This window comes from Anas acuta, chromosome 10 (genome assembly GCF_963932015.1).
Source record: "Anas acuta chromosome 10, bAnaAcu1.1, whole genome shotgun sequence".
In the NCBI taxonomy this organism is placed as follows: domain Eukaryota; kingdom Metazoa; phylum Chordata; class Aves; order Anseriformes; family Anatidae; genus Anas; species Anas acuta.
Window position 1 is genome coordinate 511,697 of NC_088988.1, and position 13,854 is coordinate 525,550.

Sequence of the window (13,854 nt, forward strand, 5' to 3'; positions counted from 1 at the left end):
AAGCAGCTAGAGCTTGACATTGGTGTTGGCAGACAGGTTATTAAGCAAGATTTTAGTGGAAAAACAAACAAATAAATAAATGCACTAGCACCAGTTCTGGGGAACTTAGTGCCATTCCAGGAGGATCAACAGGCCTTACAGAAGGAAAAGGAACCAAGTACATTTGAGAAATATACACAGACACAGGATGGCCAGCAAGCACACAGGAGTGTCCTCCTGACGCGCGTGCCAAGGTACACCCAATGGCACTGCCTGTGCTGGGGCAGCGAGGCCAGGGCTTATTCTAGCCCTGTGCCAGCTACTGTAAATCCTCGTTTCACAAATCTTCCCCCCGATAAGGTACACAATCTCATTTTGCCTACAGCTCTTAAAGAAAAACAAAATCAATTTCAGAAACCAAGCTCTGTATCTCTCGCAATTAAGCCTATACTAAAAAATGAGCTGCAGGATGAGAAGACGCTCCATGTTCATAACGCCTCATCTGAACAAAGATCTCACAGCACTTCTTCATTTAGATCAGACGCTGTCCTCCAGTCCTGCCAGTTAGATAAGGACCAGCAGACCTGTTGCTCCTGCAGCAGAACAAAGAATGAGAGAAGCAGCACAGGGAAAAGAGAAGCAGAAGGGAAAGGAATTGATGCTCTGCAGAGAATATTCTTTGGGGGTGGGGGGGGGTGTGGAATATGTTCTCCTCCAGCATTCAGCTGGGCTCTGTGCATTTGCACTGTCCTTTTTAAATGGTTCTCTTGTACAGGGAAATGAAGCCTGCACCATAATCCCAAATCAGCATGTTTAACAGCACCAAGCTTCAAATTCACCTTTCAAGCAGGATGGCACACGAGTGTGCTGATGTGAGGGTCTGGAAAGGCTCTTTCATGCTTGCTTTCTCTCGTGGAATTGCTTCAGCTGACCAGTTGTGACAGAAGACTGCTCTGGCTAGGACAAGAAATGGTTCGCCTGGGAGTACTCTCCTTGAGTGTTTGGCACTTGGAAGGGCAAGTTTCTGCCTCGGAAGATCTAAAGGAAAGACCATTAGAAGGGACTCCACCTCTCCCGTCCAGCTTTCAAAAAGCACACGGCAAAGCTCAAGGAATTCAGTTTCACAACCGCTTTGAAGAGTAAGCAGATATTCTCATTCCCTGGATGAAACCCTAAATGGAGAAGTGACATTCTTCCATCAATTTATGCCACAACCCTGACCTTGTTCAGATTTCTGGAGTCTCAGTCCCATCTTTTAACATCTCTGAGAACTGTTAAAACAAATTAGCAACATTTTTATAATCTCTAAATGAAAAATGTTTAAAACTTCAAGGACAAATACAATGCTAATGTGTGCTTAGTGTCTTTTCTAATCCAAGGCCCGGAGGTTGCTTCTGGACCCTGGGCCACATCCTTCAGAGGTTCATGCAGTGACCTGTCCGTTGTGATCTGCACTGCACACCTGGCCAGGAGCTCTCACTGACGGCAAGAAGCCAATGGAACCTGGTCTCTTGGAAAACCCAAAGGCAGGTTCGGATCCAACCCATGGTGCAAAAGCACCACAGGAGGAGGAATGAAGGGATCTTGCTCTGCAATTTCCACTTTGATGAAAAGATGGAGCTGGAGACCAGAAATCCAGCGCAAACGTACTGTGTGATGAACAGAAACGATTCCACAGAAGCATCCTGTGCATCCATTCTAACCACATAGTTTCATCTTTCACAGGAAGCGTGGATTTGCTCTCTCCAGCACGCACTGCCATGGCCCGGGGACATCTGTTAGTGCCCCCGTCAGTCTCAGGGAGAGCTCAACATTTAGACTGGCTCAGATACTCATTTAAGAGAAACTGACATCCTTTACATAGAAAAGTGCATCGTTTTCAGGAAAAAGGACTTAGGAAAAAATACAGAATTACAGCTACACTGAAGGAGACTCCGTCCAGCCTGCATATATACTCCTTGCGAAACAGAAACCATCCCACATCCTCTTTCCCTGTTCTTCCTGTGCTGCAATAAAAACTTAGTAAATAAGCTTGGCACTTCTACCTAGCAGTGTCCTGCCAAAATGCGACGTATGAGCTACCAGTTACTGAGTGAGGCTCTCAGGGACAGGCCTGGGGCCCCCTCAAGTTGGCAAGCTCCTGCCCACCGCCTCCTGATGCCCTGCTTATGCTTGCTCTAAAAAGAAAACTGCGGGACGTGGCTGGTTCTGAACGGCTTTGGCACCAGCATCACAGAGGTTTCAACCCAGTTCCTGACCCTGAACCTCCAAAGACCAGCAGCAGTCTCAGAACACGGTCAGGAGTCTGCACAAGACATCTGGCTTCAAGCACAACTTTCATTTTTTTGGCCCATCACAGCAAACAGCCAGGAAGGTTCATTACTGACGACATGTGCAGATGGGCAGGAAACAGCTGAGTGGATGGGGCTACTGGAAACTCGACCACCTTAAAGTGGTGCTGCCGTGCAAATCCCATCCCACGGAAACCATCTCAGCCTCTGACACTACTTAAGGGTGCGTCTGCACGACTGAGGGGAGACGAAATGGCTGAGTACCACGCTCCCAAACCTGCCAGTACTCTTCCGAAGTCATTAGGTGAGGCTCCACGCTGCTGACACCAGAGACCAAAATTAAGTGTGGGTGGAACACTGTCAGCTGCAGCAAACCCTGCAGTACCATCTGGCAGGCTAGGGTCCTGCTCCCATTTCCTACCTCTCCTCCTGGCACGGGCCCAGCACGCTTCTGAGCTGGGGCTGCACAAGCGGGGAGGCGGCAGGAGGCCAGGAAGGCCGGTCTGGTCGCTGAGCCTCGCAGGACACTCGGACGCCGTAATGGGGCACGGCTGCGCCTCCACACGGGGAGCAGAGCAAAACCCAGGAAGCATGTGCAGCGCTGACGGTACAGCCTGGAGGTTTGCTCTGTCTCGCACGGAGTCAGGCGAGGCAGTTGGTTTGAAACAGAGTTCTTGTTCTGTGTCAGTAATTACGTCCAGTAATCAGCAACTGCCAAGCCCAGCTGCTGGACCTTGCCATACCGCAGCTCCTCGGCGAGGACTCGAACACAAAGCCTGATGGCAGAGCCTTCCTTCGTGCAGCCCCTCCTCACCCTAGCACACTGTTTACTTATAAGCAAGTTGAACGTCCTCATTTCCTTTTAACAGAAAGCCTCTCTCCAACTGAACGTGACTAAGAATTTTTCTTTCTGCCACTGCCCCAACCTAATGCGTTATTGGGCAAATTAGCAGGACAGAGGCATCAAGGAACCAGTGATATCGTGTGCTGGAGCTCCAGCTTTCTTTTTCCCCTTGCAACTTGAATGCCAAGGCAGGGAGCTCCGTTAGACACCCTACCTGACGAAGTGCAAGGATTGAACAGGAGCAGCATGGCTGTGCAGAAGAGTCTTTAACCATGAGCTGAATTTGATGAATCCTGTGTTGCTCACACTGACGTCTAACCCTTCTCCAACACATCGTGGGACAGGGTTGTGCTATCTACAACCATTCAACCTGCAATGTTTTCATGGGTTTACTGATTTACTCCAAAAAAAAGGAGTTCTTCACTCTTGAATTGAACCAGCACCACTGCAACAACCACCTGTAAGTCCCCAGGACAGAAGTTCCCTATTCTAAAAGTGAGAGAGGGGAAAAGGGTGAAGAAGGAGAGAAGCAGAAGGTGCAGCTGGTGCCAGCAGCAGGGCTTTTGGTGACCAGGAGCGAGATGGCAGGTTCAGGACACAGCTCGTCTGTCCCAGAGGAAACAGCTGCTGGCCTGAACTCAGGAGAGAATCTGCTGACAACCTGGCTTCAGTCTGGCTCCAGAGTTTGTTTTGATGGGGAGAAAACTGTAGAGCAGAAGAGGGACCGAGATCTTCCCAGCACTTTACTACAGCATCTGGTGATGTTTTTCCCTTTACTTTTCTTAAGTGGAAAGGGCTTTAAGATGCAGCTGAACAAGAAAAACATTCTGGAACAAGTCAGCCGTCAGAGCTTCCTCTCTTTCTGCTTAATGAAAGCCATGAGCTCCCAATGACAAGTGTCTGCTGGAGCTAGATGGGGAGTTTATGAGATTCCTGCCACGTTTCAGTGATATTACAGCATGCCTTTGGTCTGCCTTCCCCAGCCCAGCTATCTAACCACTTCCTTCCCGCCAGGCGCCTCCCATTAGAGAGTTTCATTAAGCGAATGCTTGGGGGTTTGTGTAGATTTCTGTTACCCCCCCCCAATGCATTACCAGGGGCACATGAAAAAGTCATGATAAACTTTAATAAAAACAAAATTAAAATGATTAAACCTTTCATATCCTTTAGAGATTATCTATACGCTGCTGGTTGGTCAAAACAGAGCTAGGGCACAACTGCTTTTTACTTTAAACTCAAAACCAACCCAAAAAATAAATAACAAAGGAAATCTGCCTCTGCCAGATATTAAAGGGGAACAAACTTTATGCCTGTGTTCTCTGACGCCAGACCAGACCTCAACAGTCCCATGATGTCCCATGAGCACAAAGACAGAAAGATGCCACTGGAACAGGAACAGCATTCAGAATTTGGGCAGGGGAATGCACAGAAGCAGGGAACGGTTATAAATTATGCTACAGAATAATGCCAAGACAGAGAAGTCCAATCAGGCTTCCAAAGGGACTTTCTTATACACGTGGCTCTATCCTCACATTGTTAGACCTTCCAAGAGAACTGTCTGCAGCAATCCTGCCTGACCTTTGGCTGCCAGTAGTATATTTTTTGAATTTTGATAACCATTAAAGTGACACAAAACTAAAGCAGAATGGTAAGTTTCAACCTTACTCTCTGTCCATAATGGAGAGAAGCTTGCTACCTGCCTGGTCTCTGAAAACACACTCCAGAGGAGAGACCCAGCACAGAAACACGGTGACTCCCATGAGGAACTTGCTGGAAAAGGTAAAAGTTCCTTAAGCCATTCAATCCACAAAAAAAAAAAATTAAAAAATTCCAAGGTTCATCAGAACAACAAAGGGGAAAGCAACAAGCTGTCCTCCCGTTTTAAATGAACGCACATGACATGAGATCTTGGAAAACAAGATGATAATCCTGCATGTGGGGGTATTTGGTGGGGTTGGCACAGAGATCAGAAATGCTTCAGTAAAGGAGAATTGCAAATTTAATCAGCTTAACATACATATCGCCAAGAGCTGTTTTCCTCTCTCTTGCTATTTCACGTATGTTATTGCACCGTGGGTGAATGTTTTCTCAAAACAGGACAATAGCTTGTCTTACTCCCTGTGTCTGAGGACGAGATGACAGAAACGGATTTCCTCTTCAGACAACAAAGCCATTGCACACCCTCACTGTAGGAAACAGCCCCCAGCCTAGAAAGCTGGGTGCACGCGACCAGGCACCCAGTGGCCTTTCTGGCCCGCTCTCAAGTACCTGCTGAGACCGGGCTGCTCACGGAGCACTCCTCTGATGCTTTATACACCAATGATTTGGTTGCATTTACATGCAACACTTCAGAAACAAAGCCTGAGCAGGCTGCTGCCTTCAGGGGTTTACAGATAACATATTGGGAAAAGACAATATTGGGTTGCAGGGGGAGAGAGAGTGAGGTAAAAAGCCCGAGAGAAGCTAATGAAGCTGGGCAGCATTTGATGTTTGCACACAGGAGCTGAGATTGTCATTTTGGTTGGCAGATTATTAAATGTGTCAATCAAGGACAAGCCTGGAAATGGCAAGGGGAACCACGTGAAATGAGTTCAAACACCAGGGAGGAATCCAGTTTTGAGGAGGAGAGGGAGACTGGTAGTGGCGTGAGACAGGAGGACCCCTCCAGTGACAAGGGACAAGGGCAGTGGAGGGGATGGCACGAGAAACTTCATTTTGGAACTCTTGCTTGCAGCAGATGGGAAGTTTGATACCAAGTTCCTCAACATGCACCTTGCACATTGCTCTTCCCTAGCCCACTGCAGGGGCTGTCGTGCTGCCAGCAAGGGCTGCACCGTCAGATGTTCCCACCAGGTAAACCTGTGCGGCACCAGAGCAGAGCCGTGGCGTGCGTTTGGCTGTGTGCACACTGCAGGATTCATTCTGCTTGCTGTTCTCTGGCAGACACTCTACATGTAATCTGCTTTGGGAAGTTTTTAATTGCTGTGCGCAATTATGTCCGATGGAAAAGAGGAGAGAGGCTTATAAAAACAAACTCATTATTCCTTTCTGAAACCCTCCATTACCTCCATCAGATGGAGGAGAGCAACACGCATGTTTCTCCAGCATCAGTAATGACCACAGCTTGTTTACTTGAGACCAAGTGCAGGACATCACATATTAATAAACCTGGGTTATTTCAAGCAGGGAGAAGTATCATCGGGCATTACTGATTTTAATTTCCAAAGTCTTAAAGTTCCACTGGAAGTATGGAGACTACAATTGTGGAAATCCACTCCAAAGGAGCAAGTCACATCCCTGTTATAACATGTAACATTTGTAATTACTCCAGCTCAATGACTGTCAATGAGAAATGCCTCATGTGTTTGCCACTCTTCAAGGTGAGAAAATAAGAGGAGGGTTCCCCTCACCAAAGATTTTGATGGAAGATCTCCTTCCTCTTCCTCCACAATTTGCTTCACTTCATTTTACAGATGAGCTGATCACAAGTCCTAAGTACAGGGCATGGCCACTAAGGAAAGTAAAGGGAGGAACTAAAGAGCTTGGGTAAGAAGGGGAAATTCAAAGAGCAGCGGCTTTGGCCTCGAGGACGAGGGTAACATTTTGTTCTGAGTCATAAATTTATACAGGGAAACGTGGCTCACATCAAGACTCCCTTCTGCTAAATAGAAACTTTTTGTCTAAGAGAAGCCTCTTCATACTGCAAACCGCATCCTGAGTATTTCAATAACAAATCTGCTCCCGATCACGTGGGAACTTGCTTCCGTTCCCATTTACCACCACCTCCCTCCCAGCGACAATGCCTTCGTATCCTTGGTGCAGTTACAGAAACCGCTTTTAGGAAAGAGGAGCGTTAGCAAAGTCTTTCACACGTCTCAGAGTAAAAACAGAGGAGCAAGAAACATATGCATCCAGCAGTCTGCAACCACCACAGACAAAACCACGCTGAGCCTGGTAACTACTATTTTAAACCACATGGGATTTTCTCATCTGGCAACAGCTTTAGCTATGTTTATTTACATACTTGGTTCATTAGAAATTCACATCCTCATCTCAGTTCGCAGCCTTTTGGAAGGCTCAGTATTGAAATATGAGCAACACGTGAAGGGACAGTGCACCCACCTCTGCTCATGGGACAGGGGAAGGCAAAAAGCAGGAGCAGTGGGGTACCCCCATCTCCCAGGAGCTCTGCACACAGCCGTACAGTAAAGCTGTTCCTCTAGATAATTGCAATCAACCTGATCAGGGTGGGGAGAGCGGCCAGTTCCTTGCTGTTTGCTGCAGAGCACCGTGGACATTCCTGCAAGACCAGGATGGGCAAGGGAAGACACGCAGGCAGCGATCCTCCTGCTGACACCACGCTCCAGCCCCTTTCCTGTCCAAACAAAAGGTCCTTTGAATGCACTTGGCTGAGTCCAGCAACTGCTTCCAGAGAGCCTGCCCTCGTTCTTCACATGCAAGGACGCCTAACAATGACTTTGTGTGTTGGAAGAAGATGCTACTCAGGATTTGGCAGAGATTAGTAGAATTGCTGAAGCAGTATGTCCAACATAAGGGATGGTCTCAGCAGTGCAATGAGGAGACTGCAGCATGCCCTTATATAAGCCCAGGAAAATAATTTTTCAAAAACTATAAATGGTATCTCTGGCTGACTTAGCCTCGTCATCAGGGGAACACTCCCATGTCCAAAAGGACAGAAGTTCTCCAGAAGCATATGGTGCTAGGAAAAAACATCTACAACCCCACTGAATAGAAGATACTCTTTTACCTTTGCAAAATAGTCTATGGGATAACTCACAGTGTTGAGATATGGTCAGCTTTTCCCACTAAATATTACATGGGTTCTACAAGTTATCCTATTTCTACTGCAAAACTCTGTAATGGCCTCCAGCACAGATGTGAAGATCACAAAATTTGACTTTTTTGGAGTTTACCTGCCATGTTTTATTTATTTATTTTTAAGAATTCTCACCAGTCACATAGGTTATGTCCAGACTGCGGTATTCAAAATACCTTGAAAACTGAGAAAGGTGCACAGTTTTTCCATGCTGCACTCTGCTCCTTCCTTGGACAACATGCTCAGCTTCCAATGCTGGTTGGCACCTCAGGGCAGGAACCTCTCCTCCATGTGCACACCTCCTGCCATCCCAGCCACAGAGGAACTGCAGAGCTTGCTTTTACCAAAACTCCTTGGCCGTGCCGTATTATTATCTGCATTTAGATCTACTAAAATCTCTGTTTCTCTTTAGAGATTCAAAGAGGACGATCAAAACAAAATTCTTGGACAAGAGACTACACCATCTCTTGACTAAGCTTCATCCGCCCCTTCTGGTTCCAGTTATTCTGCTAAACCCAAGCACAAGGTGCTGCCACCTGAGGGGCCTCAGCTCAGGTCAAGCTCGATGCCAGCAGCAGGACTTTCTCCTGACTTCAGGCTGACCCTGTCCCACGCAGCTTGAGGAAGCACCCGTCCTGGGTTAGGAACAGACACCTGACAGACCCCCGGACAGATCCCGGACAAACCACTGTCCTACACAGTGTGAGGAGCGGGCAAACCCTGCTCTGCTCCTCCCACAGAGGACAGCGATGGGAAGAGAGAGCACAGGGAGATGGAGGAACAGGTAAAAGAGGAAACATTAGTTATGAGCAGCACTTGCCTAAAGAGAAACAGGCCCAGCTACTGGGGCTGTAACAAATCTACATCTCACGTAAAGAGCAATGCGACGGGGCGAGCTGGCTGTGCGCGGGAGGCGAAGCAGCAGTCCTGCTCCGGGCTGGCTGCTCCACACAGGGTTGTCTGAGCTATACAACAGGCTGCCTGTGCTTGATGCCTTCTAGAAGGAAACACTTTCAAAGCCAGAACGAAAATTTGGTGCAGGTTGTTTCATTCTTTTATTTCTATCATTATCTAATGAGTCATAAGTGCATTCATCCCTACATCTTGAGAAGCTTTTTTTTTTTTTTTATTATGTTTTTTCCTAACCCCCCCCATCATTAAAAATCAATTAGCTTATGGGTAACGTTATACAGATGCTTCTGCAGCTAGGGGCTGACATCTGCAGTGGCAGCAGCCCAGATACTACAGCAATAGATGTCCAAAAATACCCCATAGAGGAAAACAAACTCCCACCCCTAAAGCTGTATTCATTCTGATCAACAAAACAGCCGAACGTCCAGCCTGGGCCCACCTCCCTGTCTCCTGCATAATTAGCACACTTCTCAGAGCAAGCAGAAAAGTTTAATTGTCTTTAATTATTGAGTTCAAGGAGGACTGGGTTTTTTGCTTGATGTCCATATAATTTCCCTGCCAATGACTTCATCATCCCTTTACTGGAAGTGAAGTGTAGCTTCTAAAGCTCTTTTCCATAAAAGACACAAAAGTTTCAGTGAAGGCTGTGCTGCTGGCACAAGCAAAGAGACAAAGGTCCTTGTGTCTACAAGGCTGCTGCTTAGACTGCTGCATGTGTTTTTCTGAGGGGTGGGAGGGAATGAGTTGCAACTAATGTGCAATCAAGAACCATCACAATTACAAATGTAAATGAACAGGCAATTGGCACTGACCTTTGCAGATTGTTAGAGGACTAATTAAGGTATGATCAGACACTCTCTTCCAACAGATTGAGATGCTTCTATACAAGCAAATATCTACGTACCACCCCAGAGACAGCAATGCTTCTCCCTACACACTTGCACACAGCAGCGCGTTAAGTACACACAGACACGCGTTTAACCCTGGCACCTTGTCCCTGCCACAGGGCAGGGGAGGACAGAGTGGGAAGGGGAACAACGCCACTCGACTTACTTGGTCCACGCAGTCCCATTTACGAAAGGCTACAACGAAAGGGCTAAGCTACCTTTTATTGCTGTAACCAACAGCTTTATGTAAAGTTAGAGATGAGGAGACTGGCAAAAGTTGGAAGAATTTAGGGGAGGAAGAAAAGTGGTAAAGGATCTTTCAGCACTTCTAGCAAAGCCACAGAGATCTCCGGCACCAGAGCTCACGATGCTGGCTGCCACGTGCTCACTTCAGCAGGGGGATGCCAGCACCTTGCCGTGGGTCACAGCTTGCCTGTGCAGCTTGGAAGCAGCCGGCTGGAGCCCATCCGCTCCTGGGAACTCGGGACCCCGTGCACCACCACCCTACCTGCCCGCCTTCTCTTAGTGGCAGCAGACCGAAGCACCAGGAGCAGGATGAGGCTGCACAGCACTGCCACGGCCACGCAGCACCTGCACAGAAGGGCACGGAAGGGAGCTGCTCTGCCACGAGCACCGCGCGGGGACATGGCCAAGGTCCTGGGCAGGGCTGGGCCACCATCCGCGAGGAGGTTTTGCAGAAGGCAGATGAGCTGCGAGGAGTAAAATGCTTTAAGAGTCCACAGCAAGATCAGTGGTAACAAAAGGGGACTTGCTGTGGAAAAAATGAAAGCTGCTACTACTGTATTTGTAGGGGAAACGAATTCTAAACAAATATAATTAACTAGAAGGGGAGAGAGGATCACAACGATGATTACCGGGGAGTAATAGCAGGCATCAAAACAAACTACTACACTTGTAATGCAGCAAACCAGGAAAAAAGTCACTCTCCCTGCGGGCCCCATCGACAGCGAAGTGTCACAGATCAGAAAAGCACATTCTACTCAAGGCGTCTGAAACACAGGAAAGATTTTCTCGTGTTATCAGTTATCACAAGAGACTTCTCATCAAAAAGCACTGAGGAAAGTCTGCCTAGCCCACAGAAAAGAGGATAAAAAACATAAGAGGGATACAGTAGAGACAGCATTGTATTATACAAGAGGAATAAGTGCAGAGAGCAAGCTGCAAACAGAGCTGCAGCCCTGCTCTGGGAGGAAGAGCATGTCCTGCTCTGACAGCATCGTGCCCAGCAGGGATGGAGCGAAGCCCCCCCAGCGGCACGCTGCTCTTCTGAGCGGCTGCACTACAAGTGCCATGTGCGTGGCGGCCAAATACATGGACAAACTTCAAACCGAGACAGAGCAAACCCGTCAGGGAAGCGTAGGTATGTGTCTGCTCCTGCTCAGCATCACTGCGGCAGAATAACCACAGCCAGCTAAACAATAAGTAACAGCAGCATTTTATGGCACTGCAAGGTTGAAAGTTGTAGGAAAAAGAAAAAAAAAAAAAAAAAAAGGATCAGCCCGTTCGGAGCAGATCTTTTTGTGCTTGAAGAAACTGCACCAAATAAACCCAACCTGAGAAACCAGGTGTGGCCTGCACCAGGCCAGTGTCGCTTGCGGTGAGCCGTGTGCCGAGCGCCTCGGGTGTGCCGGCAGTGACCCCGCTGCATGCCCTGGCCTCTGGCCTCTTCTTGCTGCCTTTTTGTAATTCATTTTTTGTTAAAAAAAAAAACAACAGGCTTAAAGGAAATTATCTCAAGCCATTTGAAAAAGTGAAGTATTTTCCAACTGAGATTCCCTTTTAGCGATCAGTTAAGACTTTTAGTTAAAAAAAAAAACAAAAAACAACGAACTCTTAAAATGGTTGACAAACTCTTCTCAGCTAATCAGCTTCTGCAGTCTCAGTATCTGCAATGCCATAATCCTGGCAGACATATGGGGGGGGGGGAAATTTCTGAAGTAAAAAGCAAGTATAAACAGAGAGTTTCAAGACTGTTCTGTGTATCACAAAAGGGCACAGATGGTGTCTCCTCTCTATTCCTTTTAAGAAACTCACAAACCATACAACACTGGTCAATATCGTCTTTTGAACTTTTTTTTAAGTGGAGCATCATGGGGAAGCAGAACTGCTGTAAGAGCTGCAGTCCCCTCCAGCACGGTGCAGCAACCACAGCGCGCTGTCCCTGTCCCTGCGACCTTTGGGAACGCATATTCCATGCACTTAACTCCACTGGGCCTCCGAGTTCATGGACCGGTCACGTTTTTCCATGAGACTGAATTTAATTCCTAATAAAAAAAACATCCGGGTTCCTTGTCTCTCACTATGGCTATTAATTGCAGAACACCAGTTCCTCAGAACACCTTTCTGTAAGAAAAGGCCACTTCCACAGCGGTCATGGATCAGCCTGGCTGCAGCTCAGAGGAGGGTTGTGATGACTTCCATTTGCATCCCCCCGCTCCAGCACCGCACCCCTGACACACGTGCCAGCCTTCTTGGGCAGGCTCTCCTCCTCCCTCCAAAGAGGACTTTATGAGATCTTGACTTTTCCTAATATAAAAAGCTTCTGAATCCTTTAAATGATTAAACAAAATGTAATTTCTGTTTTGCTCACACTAACTATCCCCATTAGGGCACATTTTCTGTTAGACTCACAGCTCTCTTTCCCCACTCTATGTCCCTTCTCCACGAGCAAGTGCTTGCCCCATGCCATGTCTCCACTTGTCAAGAGGAGACGCAGAAAACTGGCAAACACATTTGCCACATCTGCCCCTTCTTTCACTCACCCCTCTCAACCAGCTCCTCAAGATCCATTGTGACTGACAGACTAAAAATTAACAAACAAGCTGGGACAGGAATGCAGTGGTGCTCAAGACGTCACCTGACACAATGAAAAATATCTACAGAAATTATAGTTCACTGATCTGTTAGAATTGTCCGTATGTTGCTGTATCTTTAGACACATAATATTCCACAGTTTAAAACAATAACCTGAACATACACACTTCTATACATGTCAAACTTGCATTCAACCCCACTGGAACTGAGAAAATTATCTGCGAGTATGAAATGAAGCATGTGTATAACTAGGCAGTGCTTCAGAGCCACCAACCATAAGCCCAATGATGCAGAGCAATCCCTGACACTGTAGGTACAATGGGGGTCCTGTCATGCTTCAGGACATGTTCCATAACATATCATTAATGAAGCATCAACCCCAAAACAGGGAGGAGAAACAAGAAAGTCGCTGAGCTCGCCAAGAAACTCTGCAGACAGCCTAATGCTGCTAGCCAAATACTGACACACACGAGCTGGGAGCCCAATGCTGTTCGTGCAAGAGAAGCAGCACTCACCAGCATCAGCAGCTGGACACTTGCGGATGGTGAAGATCTGTCCCAAGTCTTCCTCTTCCTCAGGGAGACCCTTCTGGAGGCGTTGCAGCTTACGCAGGCTTTCACTCCGTTGGTGTTTCATGGAGCGTACGTGCTGGATAAGGTTCAGCTTGGCCTTGGTGGAGTAGTTACAGAGGACACAGTGATAATAGCAGCTTTCACCCTCAACCCCGCTCTCATGATGCTGAAGGTGCTGTGAAGAACAAAGTAGAGAGATGTGAATTTCCTGCATCATCTCCAATCTCTCTGGGTTAGTCCACTGCAAATTGCTAAAAGCAACCTGGGAATTAGGTAAGAAACCACTTTTTGAAAAAGAAACAGTGAGATCAAGACTGTTTATTCTCAAGACACCACACACTCTCCCACTTAAAAAGCGAGAAAAACATAACACACTGAATTGAGCACAGGAAAAAAAAAAGAGAGATGGGCAAGATCATCTTCAGTGAAAGAAGATACAAGATCCAGCATTAACAACTATTCACAACATACACATGGCTAATCCTTTCATATTTAAAGCTTATCCTGGGAGGGCATCCAACCTCACGTCAAACAGATAAAGTTAAATTTAATAAATCCTCGCTGGAAACCAAGAAGGATAAAATAAAAGCAATTTTAGAATGCAATGAACCCATTACATGGAGAGGTCCTGAAAACAGTGTATGGAAGCGGAGCACGGCGCGCGTGCCATCCTACCACCTGGCGCTCTGCTCCCTGG

General features: G+C 47.2%; 1 protein-coding gene across 7 annotated transcripts in view; it reads right to left on the reverse strand.

Moving 5' to 3' along the window:
• The window catches only part of ZFHX3 (zinc finger homeobox 3), a 166,046-nt gene that overhangs the window by 64,036 nt on the left and 88,156 nt on the right, over positions 1-13,854 (reverse strand). For all 7 annotated transcript variants that reach the window (XM_068693663.1, XM_068693664.1, XM_068693666.1 and 4 more), the window contains one exon: positions 13,101-13,332. In XM_068693663.1, the coding sequence (XP_068549764.1) occupies positions 13,101-13,332 (232 nt within the window). The remainder of the gene's footprint in view (positions 1-13,100; positions 13,333-13,854) is intronic.